The following is a 23,264-nucleotide window of genomic DNA, read 5'->3' as shown; positions in this document are numbered from 1 at the left end:
AAAGTATTCTGGCAGTGAATCTCACCACTTTCAGCTTTCTGTTTGCTGAGGTCTTGATCCTGAGCGCCATGATCAGTGACTTGAAACTGGAGTGGTTAGTTAGGGAGAATATTTTTGTTATTTTATTCTGTATATATAAGTACAAAGTTAAAACACACACAGATACCACTTTGGTGTTTTGTCCCAAGAATGTAACACACATGAATGATGTTTTGTCAGTCAGTGCTGATCACCTGACTTACTAAATGAGGTCAGGATGATTTGTTAGGACTTACTGTTTTATCTTCATCTGTTTATTGAGTCAGAGTAAAGAATTTTTATAGAAAGGCTCCTACTCATTCCATAGGAAAATCAGGGTGATATGTTGGAAACTGACCTTTGGCTTTCCTATTTGTTTTCCTTGGGAGGGAAGAGTAATGATTCTTCCAAGTGGAACTTTTGTAGTTTCAATTGTGCATGTTCCCTTTTAGCAACAGCTTTCTCTTGTAAATAATTTCCATTTGTATAAAAATTAAAGATTACAATTAAAAATTATGTTTTAAAAAATATACCATAAAATGTTAGAATGTGATTGTTGATTCTTGATCTAACTGGTTTTTGACCACATCAGATTAAATTATGAGGAATTTATCCAGTAGGCATCCCAAATAAAGAAAGTGTGATTTTCTTTGGGTGGGGGAGGGGGGAGGGGGTAGGGAGTCAGGTGGAAATATGTGCTAATACATCATGTCAACTAAAGTTTTGATCATCTAACAATTTTCCTTAATTAAATGATACATGTTTTATATATGCTTATGGCTTCTCTTAAGGTTTTCTGTATCCAAGTTGTTGATCTCTAGTTTCCTGTACTAAGATGAGACATTATGAAATCTGAGATGAATCTAAGTGAATTTTAACATCATGTAAAAATATGATTTTTAACATTTGGTTAAAAGTTGAATCAATTTTAAGCAGTTTGACTTTTAACATTTGTTCTTTTGGGCGGTAAGATTGACCGTGTATCAGTTATTTCTAATTTATGACTGGTGCCATTCTATTATATCATTCTCTCCCTTTGTACAATCATCTTGTACTTGTGATTATTTAGCTGTAATTTTTTAAAACTTTATATTTTAGAACAGTTTTAGATTTACAACAAAATTTACAAGAAGGTAAAGAAATTTCCCGTACACTCCCTGCCCCCACACATACATGATCTCCCTCATCATCAATATTACTCACGAGGATGGTTAGGTGTTTTGTTTGTTTGTTTGTTTGTTTGTTTTACAATGGATGAACCTATTATTGACACATGATAATCACCCAATGTTCATAGTTTACCTTGGAGTTCACTCTTGGTGTTCAGCATTCTGTGGGTTTGTACAAAAGTATAATAATATTTATCTATCATTATGATATCATACAAAATATTTTCACTCCCCTAAAAATTCTCTGTGCTGTTTCATCTTACCCTCCTGCCCTGCTCCAACCATTGTTTCCATAGTTTTGCTTTTTCCAGAATGTCGTATAGTTGGATTCATACAGTACACACACACACACACACACACACACACACAGCCTTTTCACATTCATTTTTTTCACTTTGTAATATGCATTTAAGGTACTCCATGCCTTTTCATGGCTTGATAGGTTATTCTTTTTAGCATTGAATAAAATTTCATTGTGTGGATGTATCACAGTGAATGTATCTGTTCACCTACCTACCTTAGGGGATCGTGATTCCTTCCAAGTTTTGGCAATTATGAATAAAGCTACTATAAACATCTGCATACAGGTTTTCGTGCGGACATACATTTTCATGTCCTTTGAGTAAATACTAAGGAATGTGATTGCTAGACCTATGGCAAGAGTTTATTTAGTTTTGTAAGAAATCAAACTGTCTTGCATTGTTGCTATATGATTTTGCCTTCCCACCAGCAATGTATGAGAGTCCTGTTGCTCTACATCCTCTTCAGTGTTTGATGTTTCAAGTGCTCTGGATTTTGGCCATACTAATAGGAATGTAGTGTATCTTCCTGATGACATATGACGTGGATCATCTTTTCATGTGCTTATTTACCATCTGTATATCTTCTTGGAAGAGGTGTCTATTAAAATCTTTGGCCCATTTTTTAATCAAGGTGGTTTTCTTATTGTTGAATTTTAAAACTTTGTTGTATATTTTAGATAACAGTCCTTTATCAGATGTGTGATTTGCAAATATTTTCTCCTAGTCTGTGGCTTGTCTTTTAATTATGATACAGTCTTAGAGCAGAAGTTTTTAATTTTAATGAAGTCTAGCTTATCAATTATTTCTTTCATGGATTGCGTATTTGGTGTTATATCTAAAAGGGCATCACCATGCCCAAGGTCATCTAGGTTTTTTTCCTGTGTAATCTTCTGGAGTTTAATAATTTTTTCTGTTTTACATTTAGGTCTGTGATTGATTTTGAGTTAATTTTTGTGAAGGATATGTGATCTGTGTATTAGATTCTTTCTTTCTTTTTTCTTTTTGCATGTGGATGTCTGATTTCTCCAGTACCATTCGTTGAAAAGACTATGTTCAGTGATATGTTGTTTTCTGGAAACTCTTGAATAGTGCATTTATCCTTCACAGTTTACTTTGTTGCCATTTATAAATGGAATCTTTAAATATATTTAGACATAAAAGTATAAATAGCCTTGAGTATTAATGTTAAGTTCAATAAACATGATATTCTCTGTCCTACTTTTGAATCAAAGGGCACTTTCCCTGTGTCACACTTTTGAATAGCCTTAGTATTTGTGAATCTTTGTTCACGTGAAAGTTTTAGTTTTGAAAATTATGAAAACTTTAGTAATGAAGTTTGTACTCTGTTGTGGGTAATAACATTTTGATGGAAAGAAGCAGGCAACTGTGAAGACAAGAGATTGCCTTTTCTTATTTCATTGAAAAATCGCCTTTTGAAGACAATTTAAAAGGAATTTCGATACTGTTTAAACTCTGGAGGCTTTATCTTTTCTGTATTTCCAAACACTTCATAAATCTTTTTTTATTATGGCACTTATCTCATTTATGTTATTACATGCGTATTTTTCCTTTTTAGTTTATGAGCATATCAAGGGTAGAAACTGATTCATCTTTGTATGATTAAGGCCTAATACATAGCTACTTAATTACTACAGAATTAATGAGAAAATTCCCTAAATAATTATTTTGAAGGACAGTAGTTCTTATATAAAATGTACACATACCCACACATAAAATAGGCTATTAAAACTCATCACTTAGTTCTGTATTTAAAAGAATCTTTTTCTTAATTGAATAATCAAGTATATTGATTGCTCTACTATCAACCTCATCATAAGAAAGTTTTAACCCCAGGTTAATTCCCTGGGCTATAAACATGTAGCTTGTTTGTGGCCTGTTTATTTCCTGCAGTGTTTGCTTAAGAAATGCAAGTGCATTTACTATGTAAGTGAATTTTGTGATTATTGTGTGTGTTTAAAGGTTTTTTTGATGAAAAATTTTAAACATTAAATGTAGAAAGAGTAATATAATGAGCTCCCTGTCCTCATGCCTGGTTTAGACATATTAGCTCATGGCCAATTATGTTTCATCTATATCCCTTTTCATTTTTCCCTGACTCTCTACTTTCAGAATTATTTTGAAATATATTCCAGATATATGATTTCATCTGTAAATATTTTATGCATTTCTAAAATATAAGTATTCTTTTTATTAAAGCAAACAATACCATTACACTAGCTAAAAAATAAGCAGTGACATGTTAATATCATTAAATATTCAGAAAATATTTAGAATTACCCACTTTCTCTTTTTCCCTCCTTTTCCTCCTTGTTCTTCTCCTTCTTCTCTTTTTCCCACTGTATTTAAAAAAAAAAAGTTGGAAAAGCTATATATATTGCACTTTTAACCCACGGATTGCCCTATCCCCGCCCCCTTCTTTTGTTTTCCCTTGTCCTTCATTTGTTGAAGGAATTGGGTCTTTTGCCCTTTAGTGTTTCCCACTGTCTGAATTTTGCTCAGTTCATCTCGATAATGTTGTCACATTTCTCAGTCTTCTGAATTTCCTAAATCAGATTCAGGTTCAATTCATGCCCCCCCACCCCCACCCCAAGACTCATTCGTAGATGGTGGTGTGTATTTTTTTTTTCAAGAAGTATGTAATGTCTGGTTCATGTCTTCTCTCTCTCTCTCTCTCTCTCTCTCTCAAGACTTTAATAGATTAAGGGTTGCAGTATGGTGATATTCTAATTCTGTCACTTCTTCTTTATTACATGGAATATTTCCTTAAAGAGAAACTGAATTTTCATCACCTCTCTACCTGGATAAATATTTAATTCTCCATCACTTTTCAAAAAATGATCAGTAGAATTAAAAAAAAAAAAAACTACAATATTTATTAACTCAAATATTTGAAGTGCTCCAATCTACTGCAGTGATTATTCTTAATTATTTCATCTTTAGCCACTAGAAGCCTCTTCAGTTTGTTTTCTGCATCCTTTTGGCATATACTCAGTAGTCTTTCTGGTGTGGCAAGGTGCTCCAGGTCCATCTTAAACTTATTTCCTGCTCCATACTTGGAATCAGCCATTCTTCCTGGTTTGTTTTAGTGGAACTGTTTACACTGTTTTTTCACTGAGGCAATTTAAGATTTTTTTTTTTGAAAGTTTTTTGTTATTGTTGTTCTTAGGGTACATACCACTAATGATTCATAGTCAAATTGTTATATTGTAAAATCATTGAAATAGTTTTTTTGTGTGTGTGTGGTTATCCTACACTTTTGTATGTAGAGTTAGATTTGTTTCACTTTGCTTTTGATTTTTAGAGATTGCTTTTTATATGTAAAATATTTATACCATTACAAAATCAAATTTACAGAACTTGGTATTTTTAGAGATGTCTGGTTCTTATCCCTGTCCCTTCTACTCCATTTTTCCCATTCCTTACAGATCACTGTTTTCTAAAGTTTCTGTGTATGTGTACTTTTAAAAAATAAGCAAATGTATGTATACTTATAGCTCTCTCCTCTTTCTGAGATGATTGATAGCAATATTTACTAGTATGTAGTTGAATTTTAAAAAAGTAATCAGGATAAATATGCTTATACAAAAAATATGATTTGTTCAAAATACAAAGAATAAGTACTTTCTGATGCCAATTCTGTGATGGAATCTGTTAGTTCACATAATTAGAAAGTTAACTGTCTTTGGTACTTTTAAATTTTCTGCTTTAACCATTTATTTTTAAGGGAATACTTTTTTGTATGTAATATATACATGTATACATATTTGTTTAGAAATGAGACATATATATACACACATGCCTTTATCTGTCAGATGGAAACATTTATAAGGAAAATAATCTGTTTTTTCTTTTTAATTGATTGAAAGTTTATAATTAAAAAAATCTATTTCTTGAAAGTTATTAAGGCATGAGAAAAATACAGTTTCTAAAAAGCTCTTTTTATATATTTTATGTATTTTAGTCTTGTGTATCTCCTAGTAGACCTTTTATCAGGAATTCACAAAACCTTGGTAAAAGCAGTTTTGCAATTTGAGGCTTTGAGTATTTATCGGAAGCCTGTTAGGATTGTTCTTTGCTCTTGCCCCCTTCACATTTTAAAAACTTTATTATTTTTCTTGGATAAGGAAAACATTCAGTAAATAGGATCTTTTTTTTTCAATATTGGGGTTGCTTCTAGTCCCTAATTCAGTGATTACCTTAGTACGGCTATGGGAGTGGGGCGGGGAGTCTGCAGCCTAACTTAGTTTGTATCCTAAATAAACGAATAAATATTATGAATTTATCTACTCTTTCAAACTATACAAATATTTTGTAAATTATAGAATCTAGTTTAAAAAACACTGGATTCATTGTAGCTTTTGTTTGTTTTCTTGTATTTTCTTTATCATTGAGAGCTGGGAATTCTAATTATCTGGTAGTCTGTGATTACTTCTCTAACTTAAAAAATGAAGAGTTTGTCCAGGTAACCACCTACATATATGTACATAATTCTTTCTCAAAACTGTATAAAAGTTGAAAATAGACTTCTGTTATAAAGGAGAGGGCTCTATTACCAAAGAGGTAAAAATACATAGAGGGGGCAGTATGTGTGTATATATGTGTATAATATAATTATTTTGGGCACACCCAGTTGTGAGAAGGAAGAAAAACCTGCAGGTATCCAGTGGCCGTTATCTTTGCCGACTGGGAAGTGAGCTAGCTTGAAGACAAGGGTAGTTGATTGCGATGTTTACTCTTTTCATAGGCGATCTGTCCCTCCCGGTTCAATAGCTGGATTGCAAACTTGTATCGTATCACTGGTCTTTAGTCATCCTCACTAGGTAACTTAATAGGGGTGAGAAGAAGAGGACTTTTATTCTTGTCCCTGCAGCATGGAAAGAGAGAGAGGGCCAGCTGGCCCAGCAGATGTACTGATGATCCATGTGTGGCTGCCCCTCTGTGGCTGCCTTCCCCAAAAGGAGTGATGATGTGAGTTGGTGTCAGCGCATGTTGAGACAGCCAGAGAACACTATTTCTTGTACATCAGCCTCATGGAGAACAAGAACCAAGCTCTTGGGTGATTTTTTTGAGAATGGGGCTTGGTATGGGTTGTGCTGGTAGGACCATATAGCTCTCCTAAAGCCATAAAGTGGGGTCGGTGAGGAGGAACACTTCAATTTAGGGTCCTTTTCTTTTCATTTTCCCTTCATCTTTTCCATTTCTTATCCTTTGCCCTTTCTGTGTCTTCCTCTTTTCTTCCTTCCCTTCTTTTCCCATTCCCTCGCACATTTCACTTCTCTAGTTATTAAATCAGTAATTAGTTCCATATTCAGTGAGCTGCTTCATTATACCAGGTCTTGGTTAATTTATTATATAATGTTGAATAGACAGGATTGCATGTCAGGATCACAGTCTGTTGAAATTACTTGGAGAACTTCCATTTATTGTGGATCAAATAAGGTAGGAGGAAAATAATCTACAGTTACAATAAGGCCACTCTTCTTGTGGGTACTTATTTTTGTTGAACTCATATGTAATTTCTTTGACCTGAGTTGGCACTGAAGTGGTATCATCTTTAAGGTTCTCAGCCCTATCTTTCTGGCTGCCGTGTGCCATGTAATATGTTAAGATACACTAAGTGAATATAACTCTGCAATTGGTTGACTCACTTTAGTGAGACTGATATCAGAGTCCAAGTTCTGTTCTATGAGAGCTCCGACAATCCGTTCTTCATGTGAGCTAAAGTAGCTGTTTCCACTTAGCCCTACTCTCCACATGCAGTCAGGTTAGTCTAGGCCTGGCTCTGCAATGAATTAGCTGTGTCATTATGAGCAAAGTTACTTAACCAATCTGCTGTTGTTACTGTTGGGACCAATTTGAACTTTGGTGTCACCCCCATGGCATGGGATGGGGGATAACGGTGTAGAAGTGCAGTTAGTATTTTTCCTCAGTTCTTCCTTATTGACGCAGTGAAGAATCACAGGTCGATGAGATTTAGAAAAGGTTTATTAAAAGCATATGTTAGTTAGAAAGACAAAGCATGCCCTAAGGAGGCACATGGTTTTAGCGAAGAGCTGTAACAGAGCGCTGTAACAACAACAAACACAAAGACCCCCGAAGTGGGAATGTCTGCATTATATTTGGGCTGAGATGGGTGATTCCAAAAGCGTTCTTAGGTGATTGGCAAGTGAGGTCATTTTGATTGATACTTGGCTGCTATATAACTCTTTGCCTAGTGTGCATGTGCTTACTCAGAATTCTAACACCGTTGGGGTGTTCTTTGGGCGGTCTCTAGGCTGGACCCCTATTCCTTTGTTCCTCCCTGTTGCTCATGTCTGACTAGCTACCTAACACTATGACTAGACTTGACTTGAGCGTTGATCTCACAGTTCAGCTCCCTCATTGCGCTAATGGAAATTTTGGATGAAAAAGAGGTTACACAGAAATTTACAGAGGTTACACAGAAATTTAGCAGTAAACTGAAACCTATCGTTTCTTACTCTGTGTTCTTAGTACTCTGTTATAGTACCTTTCCTATAAAAGTCTGTGAGGATCAAATGAGATAAATGTCAGTATGACTTGATAGGCATAAAATATCATAAAGTAAAATATATCCACTTGCTTTCTATTGTCAGGAGCCATATACGAACCTTTGCATTGTCATTTTTTGATTCTTAAGCTTCTTGACAGCAGAGGTCATTTTTTATGTCTTTGGCCCTGTGCTTTTGGCCAAACCAATACATGTAGTTATCTCATCACACTAACATATTGACACTCTTTGAAACCCCCAATTTTTCCGTTTGTGTAGGGTATACATGGATAAACTGATTGTCTAACAATAAAAATTATATACTTTATATTCGGACTTGGGATTTATTATATTCATTACAAGTAGTTTTCTGACTAATTTCTCAGGTGGCATATTAAGCTGATTAATATTCAGATAAAAGAAAACATGTATGATTTGAGTATTTTTTTCTTACTGTGACTTTTCAGGCATTTGTCAGCTGACAGATTGTAAGGTTTATTAAGGAGTCAGGTTTTGCTCAGGATCAGTTCTCACTCTTATACCTACTAGTTGTGTGACTTTGGGCAGTTTTTAAAAACTTCTCTGTGCCTTTGTTTCTCTGTTGTTAACTAGGAATAATAGTAGTGATTAAGCTAAAAATTTGACCACTGGACCATGGACTTATTTACTCCCCACCACAACCATATGACATAGGTGAAGAAATGGAAGCATGTAGTGGTTACACAGCTTATAAATAGCAAAGGTATGATTTGCATGCAGATAAGTCTAACTCCAGAGTCCACATTTTTTGAGCACTATGCTATGTCTTGATCACTTGGTAAGTTCTGACAAGTTAATGATAGGGTATGTGGAATGCTTGGTACAGTTTAAGTTTTCACAGCTTTTTGGATTATAGTATTGTGAATAAAGTTTTGTGGACCTAGAAGTTAATTTAAGGAGAATTATAAATTTGTAATTTTCCTTTGTTCTGAACAGTTCTGGTAGCTTGTTAGAAATGAAAGAATCACAGACCTTAACCCAGACATACTGGATCAGAATCTGCATTTTAATAATCTGCAGTTAAGAACCTAAATGGCTGCAGTAGATGATCTTGAAAGTTTCTTTCACCTCATGGTGGGTGGCTCAGTGATTCTAGAGCAATAGCCAGTGTGGATATTTCAGTGTTTATTATATGTAGAGGAAAAAGTGGTAATATATCAAGGATTATTTTAATGTAAACCTGTAATGTAGATTTTTTTCTATTTTTTGACTTTCATTTTAAGTCAACTCTTGAAGTAATACCTCTTCGAATTAGTAAAAGGTTCCCGACATAGTATAAAATTATCCTAAATTTTATCGTCCTGTATCATATTAGGAAATAATTGGAACATGAGAGTTTTAAATAATATTAGGTCAAATGTTTTTCTTAATCTTACCAAATAATCAGATTGTAATATCAGCCAATTATATATATGGGAACACTAAGAATAACATAAAATTTTCTTATTTTTAGGCAATTCACTGTTCTGTTTCAAGGAATAGTTTAATATTTGAAGTTAACTATTGTAAGAGATTACTTTCAAAGCAAATGAGCACCTGATTTGCTTGATTGGAAATGTTTAATTTTATTGGTCTCTGAGATATAAAAATTTCAAACTTAAGGAAAAGGTCTTGTAGATTTTTTTTTTTAATGTAATAGTAATGTCTGTTTTGTTTGCTGTTAAATCACTACCACCTCATACATTGTAGGTATTCAAAATATTTGTTGAATGAATAAGAATTTATATTGGGTGATTTTGCTACCATTTTCACATGAATATATAAGGACTTGTAAGGTTCTGAAAACAAGATTTTAGGCAATTGAGCGTCTCCCCCTTGTTAACTAATTGCTGCATTAAATAATCTTCCCCATAGTAACTAATTGACTAATTGTAATTCTTCTTTGAAAATTTCTTTAATTGTAGAAGATAGATTCAAACAGAGTAAAACATTTATGCAGTTTAAAGCAAACACCGGGTTAAAAAATAGAACACTGCTGAGGTTTTGAGAATCCCCCTGTGTGTTTTTCTTCAGTTGTGTGCTCCCTTCCTGTATCCCCAGAGATAACCACTTGCTTGGTTTCATTTTTAAAACCTTTGAATATATCTGAATATATCCTTAATAAGTTGTTTAGCTTTGAAAAACTGATTAGCAAGCATAAATCTAACTCTGTAAAGAAAGGGTAATAGTGCTAATATTAGATCAAATATCACCGGAGGGGGTAGGTTGAATAAAGTATCTGGGTCATAGTCTGCTTTCCGCTTTCCTGAGAGTTTACGAGAACTCTTTTGAGGGGAAGTCATTGGATAAGATTTCGAATGAATCTTGGGAAATAGCATCTGTTTCCCATAGTTGAGCACCTGGCAGTGCCGTAGTGTGGATCAGGTACTGGATGTTCAGCAGAAGTATTGTCAGAGGAACTGGACTGCTCTGTGCTTTATTCTAAATCACTATGGCCTACTGTTAGCTCTTAGAAATAAGTCAGAGGAGACCACTTCTGTGAGGTGAAATGGTATCCCCAGCCGATTCAGGGGGGAGATCATGAGGGCAGAGCAGAAACTTCATCAGCATTCCTTCTGACCTCAGGTTAAAAAGATGAGAGTGTCCTGGATGAGAAAAGAGGATAATAAAAATAGAAACGAATGAGAGTTGTGCCTGTATAGTTTTCTTATATTGAAGAAGGGGAAAAAACAAAACAAAACACTGAGTGACATAAAAGAAGATTAAATAAATGGAAAATATTATTTTAGGCTAGGAAGACTCACTTATTTGTCGTTTTTTCCCTTTCTGGAATGTAAACTTATGAGAATATGTAAATTTATGAAGGTATGCTTATCTTTCTCCCCTTACTAGAGCATAGACTTAATGAGGATATGTTTTATTCATTGCGGTTTCCCCAGCACCTTGAGCTTACAGCACATAGGAAGCAGTCAATGACTTGTGAATGAATGAATGAATGAATGAATGAATACAACTGTCCTTTCATAATCCACAACACTTATTGTGTATTCTATGGCTTTTTGGTCATTAATTTTGTTCAGTTTAGCATCTTATAATGCTCTCTATTATTTTCTTTTAGTTCAGTGTCTGTTTCTTTCCTTTAAGACATTCTTCTCTGTGCTCCTTGATGGCAGGAGTGGGACAAATGCTCACTTTGTATACCTCACAGTACAAGGCAGATGGATGTTAGAACTTGTTGAATTGAGTACTTTTATTTATTCATAATGACTTAAATTGCTAAAATCCAGTTTGCCTTCATTAAAAGGAGTATTTTTATTAGATAATACAGTAAAATTCTAAACAAAACAGGGTTTTTTTTGTTTATTTTTAATGATGGAGAATTTTTGGAGATTTTTTTCGTTGAGTTCTTGGTAAATTTTGGTAACTGGAAGTTGAGAGTTTTGCAATTATAATTTTAAAAACTTCACACAATTTTAATAAAAGAACAATGTAATTTTGATGAGATAAGGATTTCTTACCTTGAAATTTTAATTTTTAAAACATGTTTTGCCATACTGTAGTTATGTTGGTACCTAGTTTTAAAATGAAATATTATAAATAAGAACAGTTTTATGGTCTACATTTCATATATGCTTTTGTGTATATAAATTCTTTGTTATCACTTCTCGTGCCAGCGTATCATTCAGCAACTTGTCTATTTCTTGTTATACCTTTACATTTTCACTAGATTTTAAAAATCCATTGCTGATGTTCTATAACCTCTTTCTACATACAGATTTTGTATATTGTTTCTTGGAGATAAATTTCCAAAAGCGTACTTAACATTTTCAAAAGTAAACATTTTAGCAGTTATTGAAACAATGTTATAAATGTAAAAAAGGTGAAATTTAAAACTATGTAAAAGTTTAGTTGAGTCTTTTCTAATTCATATTTACTTAAAGAGAATTTAATTTTTTTGTTTTATTTCAGACCAGTTTATCCATATGGGGATGGGGAAGCCTTGGCATTGTCCTTTCTCTAATAACCTTTGGACCCTTCGTAATATTTTATTTGGCATTTTATATCCTCTGCTTTGTGGGTGGGTGAGTATACTCAATGATAATTTTATAATTCATATGTCATGTTTTGTTCAAAATTGAAACAAATGACCAAGAGAAATGAAAGTATGATTTATTTATGATTGCTGTTTTTACAAATTGTTTTTACCAAAGTTTAAAAATAAAAATACCTATAGAAATAAAAATGGTGATGGTTATTATTTGTACTAGAAATGTGGTTAGTCATCTTTAAAAATAAAATTTCAATTTTCAATGACATAAACTTCTTTGTGGCAAAAGAAAAGTTAAAAGATATTTTATTTGTTTCAGTGTTATTCCTCTTTTAAAGTTGACGTTGCCTTATCTATGATAATATTAAGTTATATTGAGATGATGCATCAAGGTTTACAGTAAGATATTGTGTCATTGTTTAGACTTCAGACAATAATGTTAATTATTTCCCTTAGTAAATGCTGTCATTTTGTTTTAGAAAATCCAAACACCTCATTTTGCAGTTTTCTCTACTTGGTTATTTGGTTTACAATGTTTTGCTTTTTACCTTGCATTGATTGATAAACCTTTATAAGAGAGGTTTCAGTCATGAGTTAGTATAACTTCCTATGCAGAGCATTTGGTATCAGATGTGAATTATATGTAAGAGAATGTATTGACAAAAGAGATGTTTGTGGTTTACATACTTTAACCAAGGTAGTTTAACTGAAATTAGTATTTTCTTGTTAATGTGTGTGTGTGTGTGTGTGTGTGTGTGTGTGTGTGTGTGTGTGTATGATACATTTATGTAATTGTTTGTGGAACAAATACCATTGAGTTCTTTAAAAAAAGAAAAACTTTTGAAGTTCCCAAATTTGGAGGAGTTGTTTGAGCTTATAGGTTTAGAGGACTTAGCTGGATTGAATAGCATATATAAACTGTGGCATAAGAGACTGTATAAGACACCAAAGGGGCAGGTTGTAAATATATCTACTAACTATTACCTCTTTCAGGATATGGGTTTGAAAATTATGCGTAGACATTTTTGTAGGGAGTGTACCCACCGATTGTTGAACAAGTGAGAATTAATTAAATTGAGCAGCCACTTTAAGGACTATTTATAAAACTACTTTTTATTTTAAATTTAGTGTTTTCATTAGAATTGCTTGGATGGGATATTGCATATTGGAACAATTAAGAAATAAGTGGTAGGAGTCAGAGAAATGGAGTTCTGAATATCTTTGATTATAAAGATTGAAGACTACAGGTCTGCAACCATTTGGCTTCCTAAATTACACTCTTTAGTCACAAATTCAGGCCAGAGCTGTGTAGATGCACCTCTCCCCCATATGGTCATGGCTGCTTTTATTGATTGTAAAGGAGATTGTCTTGAGATGTTTCTTTGAAAGGCAAGATTTCTTCTATTTCACTAATTGAATAAGCCCTTAGCAAAAGTGAAGGACTTCAGAGAGAGAGTAAATCACAGCTTTATAGATGAAGGTCGGAGAGCCCTAGGAATGCTCAGAAGATGGAAGAGGTGGAGCATTATTTCTTTTAGAATAGACTTTCATATAACATTTGGGAAAGAGAGAAGGGTGATGAGTCCATTCATTTCAAAGTCACAGGAATCTTTGTTGTTCCTTTTTTGAATGTGCTAATTTATCAAAGAATGATTTTCAAAAAATTTTTGCATAGTTGTAAAGTTCTGTAGAAATTTTTAGATAAGATGGGATATTCGAGGGTGTGAGAGCGCTACTAAAATCTCTTTAGATAATATTGAGTCACATGGTAGGATCTGAAATTCCGAGTTCATTCTGTGTCATAAATTGATCTGATGATGTGTTCCAGACTGTTGATCCCAGTGAAACTCACTGCCACAGTAAAGGGTAAAGGTCTTCTACTTATATACTAGCAAAATTATCTCATGGAGATTAGTTAATTAAGCACTCCTACGTTGTTCAGTTATGGTCACTGAGTACCTTAATTCCTGAGTTAAATCTTTTTATTATTTTGGCCCTAATTACGAGGAATGATTATCCCTTCTTTAATGTAACTTAGTATGGCTTAATGCCTTATGAATTTTAAAAGTAAAAATAGGCTTTTAAATATCAATCTCAAGTAAAAACATTTCATATAATTGAATAATTTCTTAGTTTTAGTGTGTTTTTTATTGTGTAAGTTTTTAAAGATATGTTCTTTTTCTTAATTTAAAATGCAAGTTTGAGACAATACATTTTTCTAGAGAAACTACTTTTTTACTTTTTGCTAATAAAACTTAAGGTGCTAAGTTCTGTAGTTTACCTATCTATAACGTGGGAGAATGTGTATTTTTTTCTTATAGCCAAAGCTAATCCCTTATTTTCTAGTATAAGAATACTTTTGGAAAGAATACCATGCAGAGATTTTTGTTTTCATTTTTTTTTTTTTCGGTTTTTCTTTTGGCATACCACGTTATGTGTTATTTAATGGCATTCTGTTATGTTTGGTTATGCAAAGGTTAGTATTTTATCAGTCTCTTTCATGATGATACTTTTAGGAATACATTGTTAATATAAGCATTTTATTGTGTCTATAAATGTGCTTATAACCAGGTCAAACAAATACAGAGCCAACTTGATTCCTAGTAATAATATCAGATATGATAATAATATCAGTAGGTGAAATCTACTGATAATCTGAGGCTGGCCTTTTTAACAATTGATGACATGAGCTGATTTGATTTTATCTGTTTTTAGCCCTCCTCCCTGCTTTTCTGATGCCTGTGCTGAAGAACAGTGTAATGGCAGAGCCACAAGAAGCAGGGAACCTTAAGAATCTTCCTTTCAGTATTGAGGCTGACCACAATTAATTTTTTACTGTTCTTTTTTTGTCACTACAAACTTTGAATCACTGTAAGATTACTATAAGATCATTATAAAATTAAAATTCAATTTTCTTTTTTTATAGATTTCCTAAGTAGTACTTAGATTTAATTGGTAAATTTTAAATATATGAAATATTGATAGCAATTAGTCAATAATTATAGTAAAACAGTTCTAAACCAGTGTTTATCATACTGGACTAATTTTCTTCTTTTAGTTCCAGGCTTATTTCAAATAAATTATAAATTGGATCACTTTTTCCCTGTATAGCCTTTGTTTATTCTGTATTCATAGTGACAAGTTATATTAATATCTCATGTTAATTAGTTAACAACAAAGATATGTAATTAAGCTATAGATTTAGATTTTAGTTGTCTTTGTCCTTGGTTATTAGGCAGCCTACTTATTTAATGAGGGTCGATTTTCCTAATGTTTGAAAATACTGCCTGAGATTTTTTTAATGAAATATACTGGATGAAAACTTTGAAAGGAGTTATTGTATAAATTCACAAATGTTTATAGTTATTTTAAACTTCAGAACATAGCAAAATCTGTCTATTAAATCTGAAAAATATATTTAATAATAGATGCATTAAATTATGCGTAAAATTTTGTTTTTATATCTGTAATTAAATTTTTTTTCAGAGGTTTTGTGGTTACTCTCCTGTTTGGAAAAACAAGCTCAGAGAAGTACCTAGAGCAGTGTGAACACTCATTTCTTCCTCCAACATCAACTGGAATTCCCAAGGTAAATAGGGTAAAGGAATGTGAAACCTCAAAGTCCTATTCTGTACAAGGATGATAATGTGGCCATCTATATGTCTTTGCAGATTTTCTTATAATTTACTAATGCTCACTTTAAATTTTTGAGAGACTTTCTGATCATGCTTTAAAAATGCATTTTAAAAGATTACTTTGTAAACTTAATGTTAAATATTAAAAAGTGGTAATGCAAATTTGAAGGAAAGACAGAAATGTGATTTTTTTTCCTGCTATCTTAGAATTTGAAAGCATTACATGTATGATTTGTGTCAATGAATATACTGTTTTGAATGAAATAAATTGAATGGGAACCAGAGAGGGAAAAATGGGTACTTTTTCTTTGACTCACTTGAAAAATATAGCTTGCAGTTAGGCTATATCTATAATTTTAATAATTTAGGGCCAATTTTATGTCATATTGGATGTTGCTATTTTTCTATTCTTTTTTTTTAGTCATATTTTATAAATAAAATTGGAATTGAGTACTATAGGTAGACTTAAGATTTGCATTGCCTTCAGTTCTTGTGGGTTTGAGATGGTTTCACATTTTCATAGAGAGACAAATGGTCTGGACTTGATAGGGACTTAACTTCACAATTACCTTGTCCAGTTTGTAGGAGATGTAGAGAAAGTAATATATAAAGTATTACTTTACATTACTGAAATTAACATTCTATCCTACTGACTTTCATATTGATAAATAATTTTTTTCTAATTCTTTTAAACTGAGACTTTGTCCTCATTTAGGACTCACACTAGTATGTATTCTTTGAGTATGCTCACAAAACTTTCTAAGGAAATGAACCTTTTCTTTTTTTTGAATCATTTCTTAGCCATCCATAGTTTCCATTCATTTGAGTAATTAAGACCTCAAACAGTAATAAATTCTAATCAAGACTGATTAAGTCTTTATAATCTATTTTTTTAGTAGGTGGTATAAAAAATGGAGGTTTTGATTTGCTTTTCTCAAATGACATAAGCATGTTTTGTGAAAAAAATCTGAGGTTGCATGTTACAACATGAAGGATATGCATGCACGTGTGTGTGTGTGTACGTGCGCACGCACACATGTGCTTGCATGCTTGCACTTGCTTTGGTTTGTATTTTTAATTAAAGGGTGTCACATGACTTTTCATCCTATTTCCAGGTCACTGATCTTTCTGAAGACTACAGAGAAAGAGAGAAATTGATTTTTTTTAGTTGCTAAAAATTATCTCTAAATAAAATCAGTTAAAAATATATTCATTTGGCAGCCAGTATTCTTCTGTCTTGGGCTAGGCATGGGGAAAGGGAAGAGGGAGAGCTTTTAATAGAGAAAATTCATAATTTAACTCACTTGAAACACTAACTTATGGCTTTGAAATATGGTAAAAATACATCTGTATATTTTCAGTTTTCTCACATTCTAAATAATTGCTGATTTAGTAAATTTTCGAAGTTAATATTTTTTCCTAGATGTGTAGTTTTATTAATTTGAGAAATAGTGTTTGGTTTATATTAGAGTCTCAAAAAATAAGGTTATTTATTTACTTGAAGATAATGACAGTAAGTAAACTACAGAGATTTTAAATCAAGAAAACTATGCAGTAAGATGTGATGGTTTTCTTTAAGTGCTTAGAAGAAATGAAACGGGAAGCCAGAACTATAAAGATTGATAGAAGATTGACGGGTGCCAATATAATTGATGAACCTCTCCAGCAAGTGAGTTTCAGTATGTGGTATTTGAATTTTATATTGTGTGCTAGGTGTATTTCTTTTGAAAATATTAAGAAATAGTTTTGCTATTTATGTAATGTTCTGGAAGTTCATTATAGTGCTATCCTTGGATTCTATACTTTAAAAGATGCCTTATTTATGAACTAATATATAATGAGGCGTTTGACTTAATATTAAAGACTTTTGATTGAATTTGCATTTAGAAGAAAAAAACCTTTTTACTGACACATTCAATAATGTTTTTAATTATTTTATAGTTAAAGTGTTATTCTTCAGCTGATGAATAAACTTAGTGGTTTTGTAAAATCAGACATTTTTCCATCCTAGTTTTTATTACTATTTTAAATGGATATACCTGCTTTGATTCAACAACATTAAAAATTTCGAATTAAAAAAATTATTTTCTCCAAAATATTTTTCACTGATGTTTGTTTGATTATATAGATTATTGTAAATAACGTGTACTTTAAAATTCTAACATTTACTTTATAGACGAATTTATATTTAGGCTGGGTTTATCTGGTTTACAAAAACTTTATACATTAAGTTATATTATTTGCTATTGGCTAACAATACTATTGGCAGTATCAAAGGCATTAGAATTAAGTGAACTATGTCACTTTTGTAGTTTGGCTGCAATGAATCTGATGGTATAATCTTGGAAAAACGGTTTTCTTTTTGAGAATTAGGATCCATTGGCATTACTTTGCATCTTATTTTATTAAACTGATTTAAACTCTTCATTATATTTATAGCATTGAAAATTTACTTTTTCTTCATGTTCTGTTTTTATGAATTTGTGGTGGACTTGGCCATAGATAACTCTTTAATTTTTAAAAAATATGGCAATGTATGACTTGGGATACCAAAATAATTTTAAAAGTTTTGAAATGATTTTTGGCATATTGATGCTTATTTTATGAAGGCAATTATTTACCACCACAGTTTAGTGCATAGAGAGTAAATATCAACTGGCAAATCATCCTTTTAGATTTTCTACTGTTTGTGTTTGCTACTGTTACTTTTTAAATTCTAAATAGATGTATTTTCCCCCCAACATTCTTGTTTTAGGTTATCCAGTTTTCCTTGAGAGATTATGTCCAGTATTGGTATTATACACTAAGTGATGATGAATCTTTTCTTCTTGAAATTAGGCAGACTCTTCAAAATGCACTCATTCAGTTCGCGACTAGGTAAGGTAACTGAATTATATTTCTGCAGAAAAATTTAAATATATCATTTGTACCAAGAAGGAAAATAACTTTTAAACGGGAGAAGGAAAATAACTTTTAAACGGGAGAAGAAAATTAACTGCAGTTGACCTTTGAACAACACAGGGATTGGGACTCCGACCCCGTGCATTCAAAAATTCACATGTTACTTTTGACTCCTCCAAACCTTAACTACTAAAGCCTATTGTTGACCTGCAATCTTACCAACAACATAAGCAAATGGTTAACATATTTATATATTAAATTTATTATATACTGCATTTTTACAGTAAAGTAAGTTGGACAAAAAATGTTAAGAAAATCGAAGAAATGTTACAGTACTCTATGAACTTATTTTTAAAAATCTGCATATAAGTGAAGCTAGTGCAATTCAAACCATTGAGTTGAAAGGTCAGCTGTATTAAAAGGTAAGTAGAATGGTAGATTATTATTGCGAGATAAGTCAGATTATAGAACTAGAGACCTAAATACCTTTAAATTACTCCTTTAAATTTATCCTTTACATTTACAGAATGTTTATCTTAATTAAGCCCTCTTCTCTCAATCTGTATGTCTCTTTCTTCCTCTGGGTCCAGTCATGACTTTTCAAAGTTTTTCACCCCATTTATTGATAATTTATTTACCCTCTTATCCAGATATTCTGTTTTATTTGAGTGCTATGGAAATTAGTTTTTGTATAAACTGTTCTTACTTTTGGCACATGTTTAATGGAAGTCCTTAGAGGGAGGAGAAACCAAAGGAACACGAGTCAGTGGACAATATTACACTTATTTATTTAGTTTTAGAAGAGAAGTTATTTTGATGATTTTGCTTTAGGAAATACCCACTTATATACTACCTCCATATGACAAAATATTTTTGTATTCTTAAAGTACTGATTTTAGGAGGTGGCATTTCATATCCAGAAATTATTTATTTTTGAAAGCAGGGATTTTATGTTTGTATAAGTTTGCAGTCTTTTTTATTTTTAATCAAAAGATTTTGCTTCCCAACACACAAAGATTTTCCTGCTGTCCTGTAGCCTCAAAGCACGAGGTTTCATGCCTTAGCCATGAGTGCCCTCAAATCTGAAGGAGTTATTTTCTAGCCAACCCCTCCTCTTTTCCACTGTGGTTCTTGAAATACAATCTTGTACTTTTGAGAGTCTTGGAAAATAGATCTCTGCCCTCAGTGTTTTTTTCTCTGTCGTGTGAGTAACTGCTTTGCTTCTAAGTGGGCTCTGACTCCTGAGGGCCCTGTGAAAGGGTGACGTCTACCATGTCCTGTCCTCAACAGCCCTGCTCAGCTTCTGTAGACTCGTGCCTATGGCTTCTTTTATGGAGTCAATCCTTTCATATTTGGTCTTTTTCCTTCTGCCTTCATTTTTCCCAGCATTATTGCTTTTCCAAAGAAGCCTTCCTTCTCATGATGTGCCCAGAGTAGGACAGCTTCAGTTTTGTCATTTTTGCCTCCAGTGATGTTTCAGGCTTAATTTACTCTGCAACACACTCTGTGCACATAGATGTTTCCAGCTTATGCTGTTCTGTCAGGACATTTCCCCTGTACCTCATTTGGTCCTAAGCTTTAGAGTAGGAGGTTAGTTCCTCAACTTCAGGTCATTAGGGAAGCCTGCCAACAAAGTTTATGGTTTAATTAATAACTTTCCTTGTCTAAATAAATTTGAGCTCCTTCCCCCTATGATTAACAGCAAAATTTGCAGAGAGGCACAGTGAGTAAACTCACTGTGGAACACAGAAAATATAATAAAGTATAATCAAAGAAGGTCAGAAATTAGATTTTATCTTCTTTTTTTATATATGTAACATTATCGAATATTAGGTATTCTTTCAGAATCATTCTTCTGAATCAGTCATTCACTGCTTTCTATAGTAATACCATCCTAATGAATTCTTTAAAAGGATGAGAATAAGAGTTCATTATTCTTGAATCTGACTAACTGAAAATTTATTAAAATATAACAAATTTTAGACTGGGAAGGAACCTTAAATTAGTAATTGGAAGACTTGAATTTGCATCCTGCTCTACCACTTTGCTGTGGAACTGTGAGCACATATTTTAAAGTGTTTGAACCTTGGTTTTTCTCATATGTAAAATAAACATAATATTACCTATCCTGTTCTGTGTCCCTCACAGGGTTGTTGTCAGAATCAGATTCATCTGTTCAGCTAATATTTTGCACCTACTTTGTACCAACCTGGTGCTGTGGATACAGCAGTGAATAAAAACAAAATTCCTGCTCCATGAAATGTAATGAAAATAATACTTGCGAAAATGTTTTGGAAATTGTGAAGGAGTGTAGAAATTTAAGTTTATGTCATCCAACAGCTGTAATTTCACACATTAGGAAGCTAAGGTCCAGAAAGATTGAGTGGCTAGTCCAAGATTATCAGGTGAGTTGAGGACAGAGTAAGAATTAGAATCAGATTTTAGAACAGTCCAGTGTTCTTTCTTCCTCTCCATTCCCAACCCCATATTTTATGTTCTAGATTATTCGTTTTAGTCACCCACCTTTCTTTCTTCTCTTTGAATGTGTTCCTTATTTTTGATCCCCAATCACCTTTTTTTAAAACTTCATGTCATAAGTGTTTTTTTTCTCTCCCTTCTGTAACATTCTATGCCATCAAGCTAAATATTTGGATTATTACAGGAAGAGCCAGATTTCTTCCATCCTAGACTGACCTGAATTTATATCTTTGCTTTGCTCTTGGCCTTATGTTTGTGGGCAAATTAATCAGCTTCTCTTGAGCCTTAGTTTCATCTTCTAAAAGACTGATGATAACTACTTTAGAGGCTGCTTTCAGGCCAAAAAGGATATGAAGTAAAGCCTCCAGCAAACAGTAAGGCTCAATAATTGTACCTTCTCTGTGAGTGACTTTATTTTTGCCTGTCATTTTTTTTTTTTTTTATTGCTACTAAATGTATGTCTTAATAGAGGCTCTGTGACTATTTCCAAAGCCAATATGAAGAAAATTAGGTCTGTTTACAATCATTTGAATACTTCTTAATCCTTGTTCCATGCTGTCTGCTACGCACTGTGAAGCATATGACAGGAGCATAAGTTATTGCCCCTGTCCTTCAAGTTATAATTTTGTATAGGGTTCTTAACCAGGGGCTCATGAAGTCATGAAAATGTATGCAAAACTGTCTAAAGCTGTATGTTTTTTTTTTTTTTCTATTGAGTGGTTCCATAGATTTCATTTTTAAAATGAGTCTATGAACCTAGAAGAAATTTAGAACCACTTAATTCTAGTGTTCATATTTATTCATCACCTTGAGGAAACAATTACAGAATATCAGCATAAAATGAAATGCTAATTTTGAGACATAACAGGAAGAAAAGTCTTGGTTTTCATCTTTAGATCTATTATTTGTTAATCTCTATGGTCTTGAATGGGCAAATCACATAAATTCTTTGAGTTTAGGGATTACCCATGTGCACTTATCAGATTGTTGTTAGGAATAAGCAACATCACATTTGAGAGAGTACTTTGTAACAACCACACCTATGTTAATACTAGCACAGTGCTTGTTCCTGTGACAGCAGTTTGGGGAAGGAAACCTTTCTAGAGCATTCTTGAGTTCTCCTTGTGGAACTGGGGCTTGAATTAGGCTGGATCCTTAGGGGATGAATCTTTGAAAACTTATATATTTTTATTCCCCCTTCAAATAAGATACTATGACATAAGATGTTATGACAGAAAGCCCTGGGAAATCTGTATCATAATTCTGCCTATACCATTAAGTTATAGGATAGTTAAAAGAAAATTTCTTAACATCTATTAGTAAAATAGTAATACTAATACTTGTAGCAGACTTAGAGTTGTGAGGGGCAAATGAGATGATGTGCGTGAAACATTTCGTAAAGTGTTTGTTAACCAATAAATGACATTTTCAGCAAATTACTTGACTTTCTGTGCCTCCATCTCTGCATCAGTAAAATGTGGTAATTATCTCAAAGGATTATTGTGATGATTATTTGAGAGAAAAGTACATGTAAAATACCATAGGGTATGGAACATAAGTTTTCAAATAAGGTTAACTTTGTTATTATTGTTATTTTGGTTATTATGTTTCTAGGATGTGTATACAGATCCTTTGACCTTGTTTTAGATTTTTTTTGGGGGGGGGGCAAAATTAAAGCATATGAAATGGAGAGAAATGAAGTAGTTATTTGTAAGGCACTGAGCAATTTTCATCTAGAAATAGAATGGACCAGAGTAGCTGGTGAACACCTGGATTGAGGACAAAACTGGTCTTCAAGAATGGGTATATTGGGATAGAGAAGGATAAAGGACATGTTAGGAAAGAGAAATAATATGAGCAAAGTTCTAAGAAGGGGAATAAAGTTAGTGTGTTGGAAACCATGAGGAGATACATGTGAACAAGCTCGTTGCTCTCCAAAGTGAAAGGTGGTTACTCTATTTTTGGTCCCTGTAACCCCAAGGTTAGCAGATAGGAGAGCTATTCTAATGCCACTGCTCCTTCCTGAAGGGTTTTCCTATGGGGGAAGAGGTATGGATATCCAGGTTCCAAGATTCAATGGTTATGACAGTAATGGTATCATTATTTCTGGAATGGCAGGAAGTATGTCCTGAAAGTTTTGCCATTTTTATCACTACCTTTTGCTTAGATATAATAAATCATATGTTTCTAGACTTGTTCAAAACA

The 23,264-nt window shown here is 32.8% G+C and overlaps 1 protein-coding gene across 7 annotated transcripts in view; it reads left to right on the top strand.

Moving 5' to 3' along the window:
• The window catches only part of SNX13 (sorting nexin 13), a 117,119-nt gene that overhangs the window by 27,174 nt on the left and 66,681 nt on the right, over window positions 1-23,264 (top strand). For 4 of the 7 annotated variants that reach the window (XM_006911968.3, XM_015589505.2, XM_015589506.2 and 1 more), the window contains 4 exons: window positions 11,967-12,079; window positions 15,532-15,634; window positions 17,260-17,349; window positions 18,436-18,557. In XM_006911968.3, the coding sequence (XP_006912030.3) occupies window positions 11,967-12,079; window positions 15,532-15,634; window positions 17,260-17,349; window positions 18,436-18,557 (428 nt within the window). Of the gene's footprint in view, window positions 1-2,671; window positions 2,679-8,179; window positions 8,185-11,966; window positions 12,080-15,531; window positions 15,635-17,259; window positions 17,350-18,435; window positions 18,558-23,264 lie in introns of those variants that run through there. The other 3 variants (XM_025046849.1, XM_025046851.1, XM_025046850.1) reach the window with 3 other exon arrangements.

Source organism: Pteropus alecto, unplaced genomic scaffold, assembly GCF_000325575.1.
Source record: "Pteropus alecto unplaced genomic scaffold, ASM32557v1 scaffold21, whole genome shotgun sequence".
In the NCBI taxonomy this organism is placed as follows: Eukaryota; Metazoa; Chordata; class Mammalia; order Chiroptera; family Pteropodidae; genus Pteropus; species Pteropus alecto.
The sequence above is the reverse complement of the archived record's forward strand: the minus strand, read 5'-3'. Positions and strand labels throughout refer to the sequence as shown.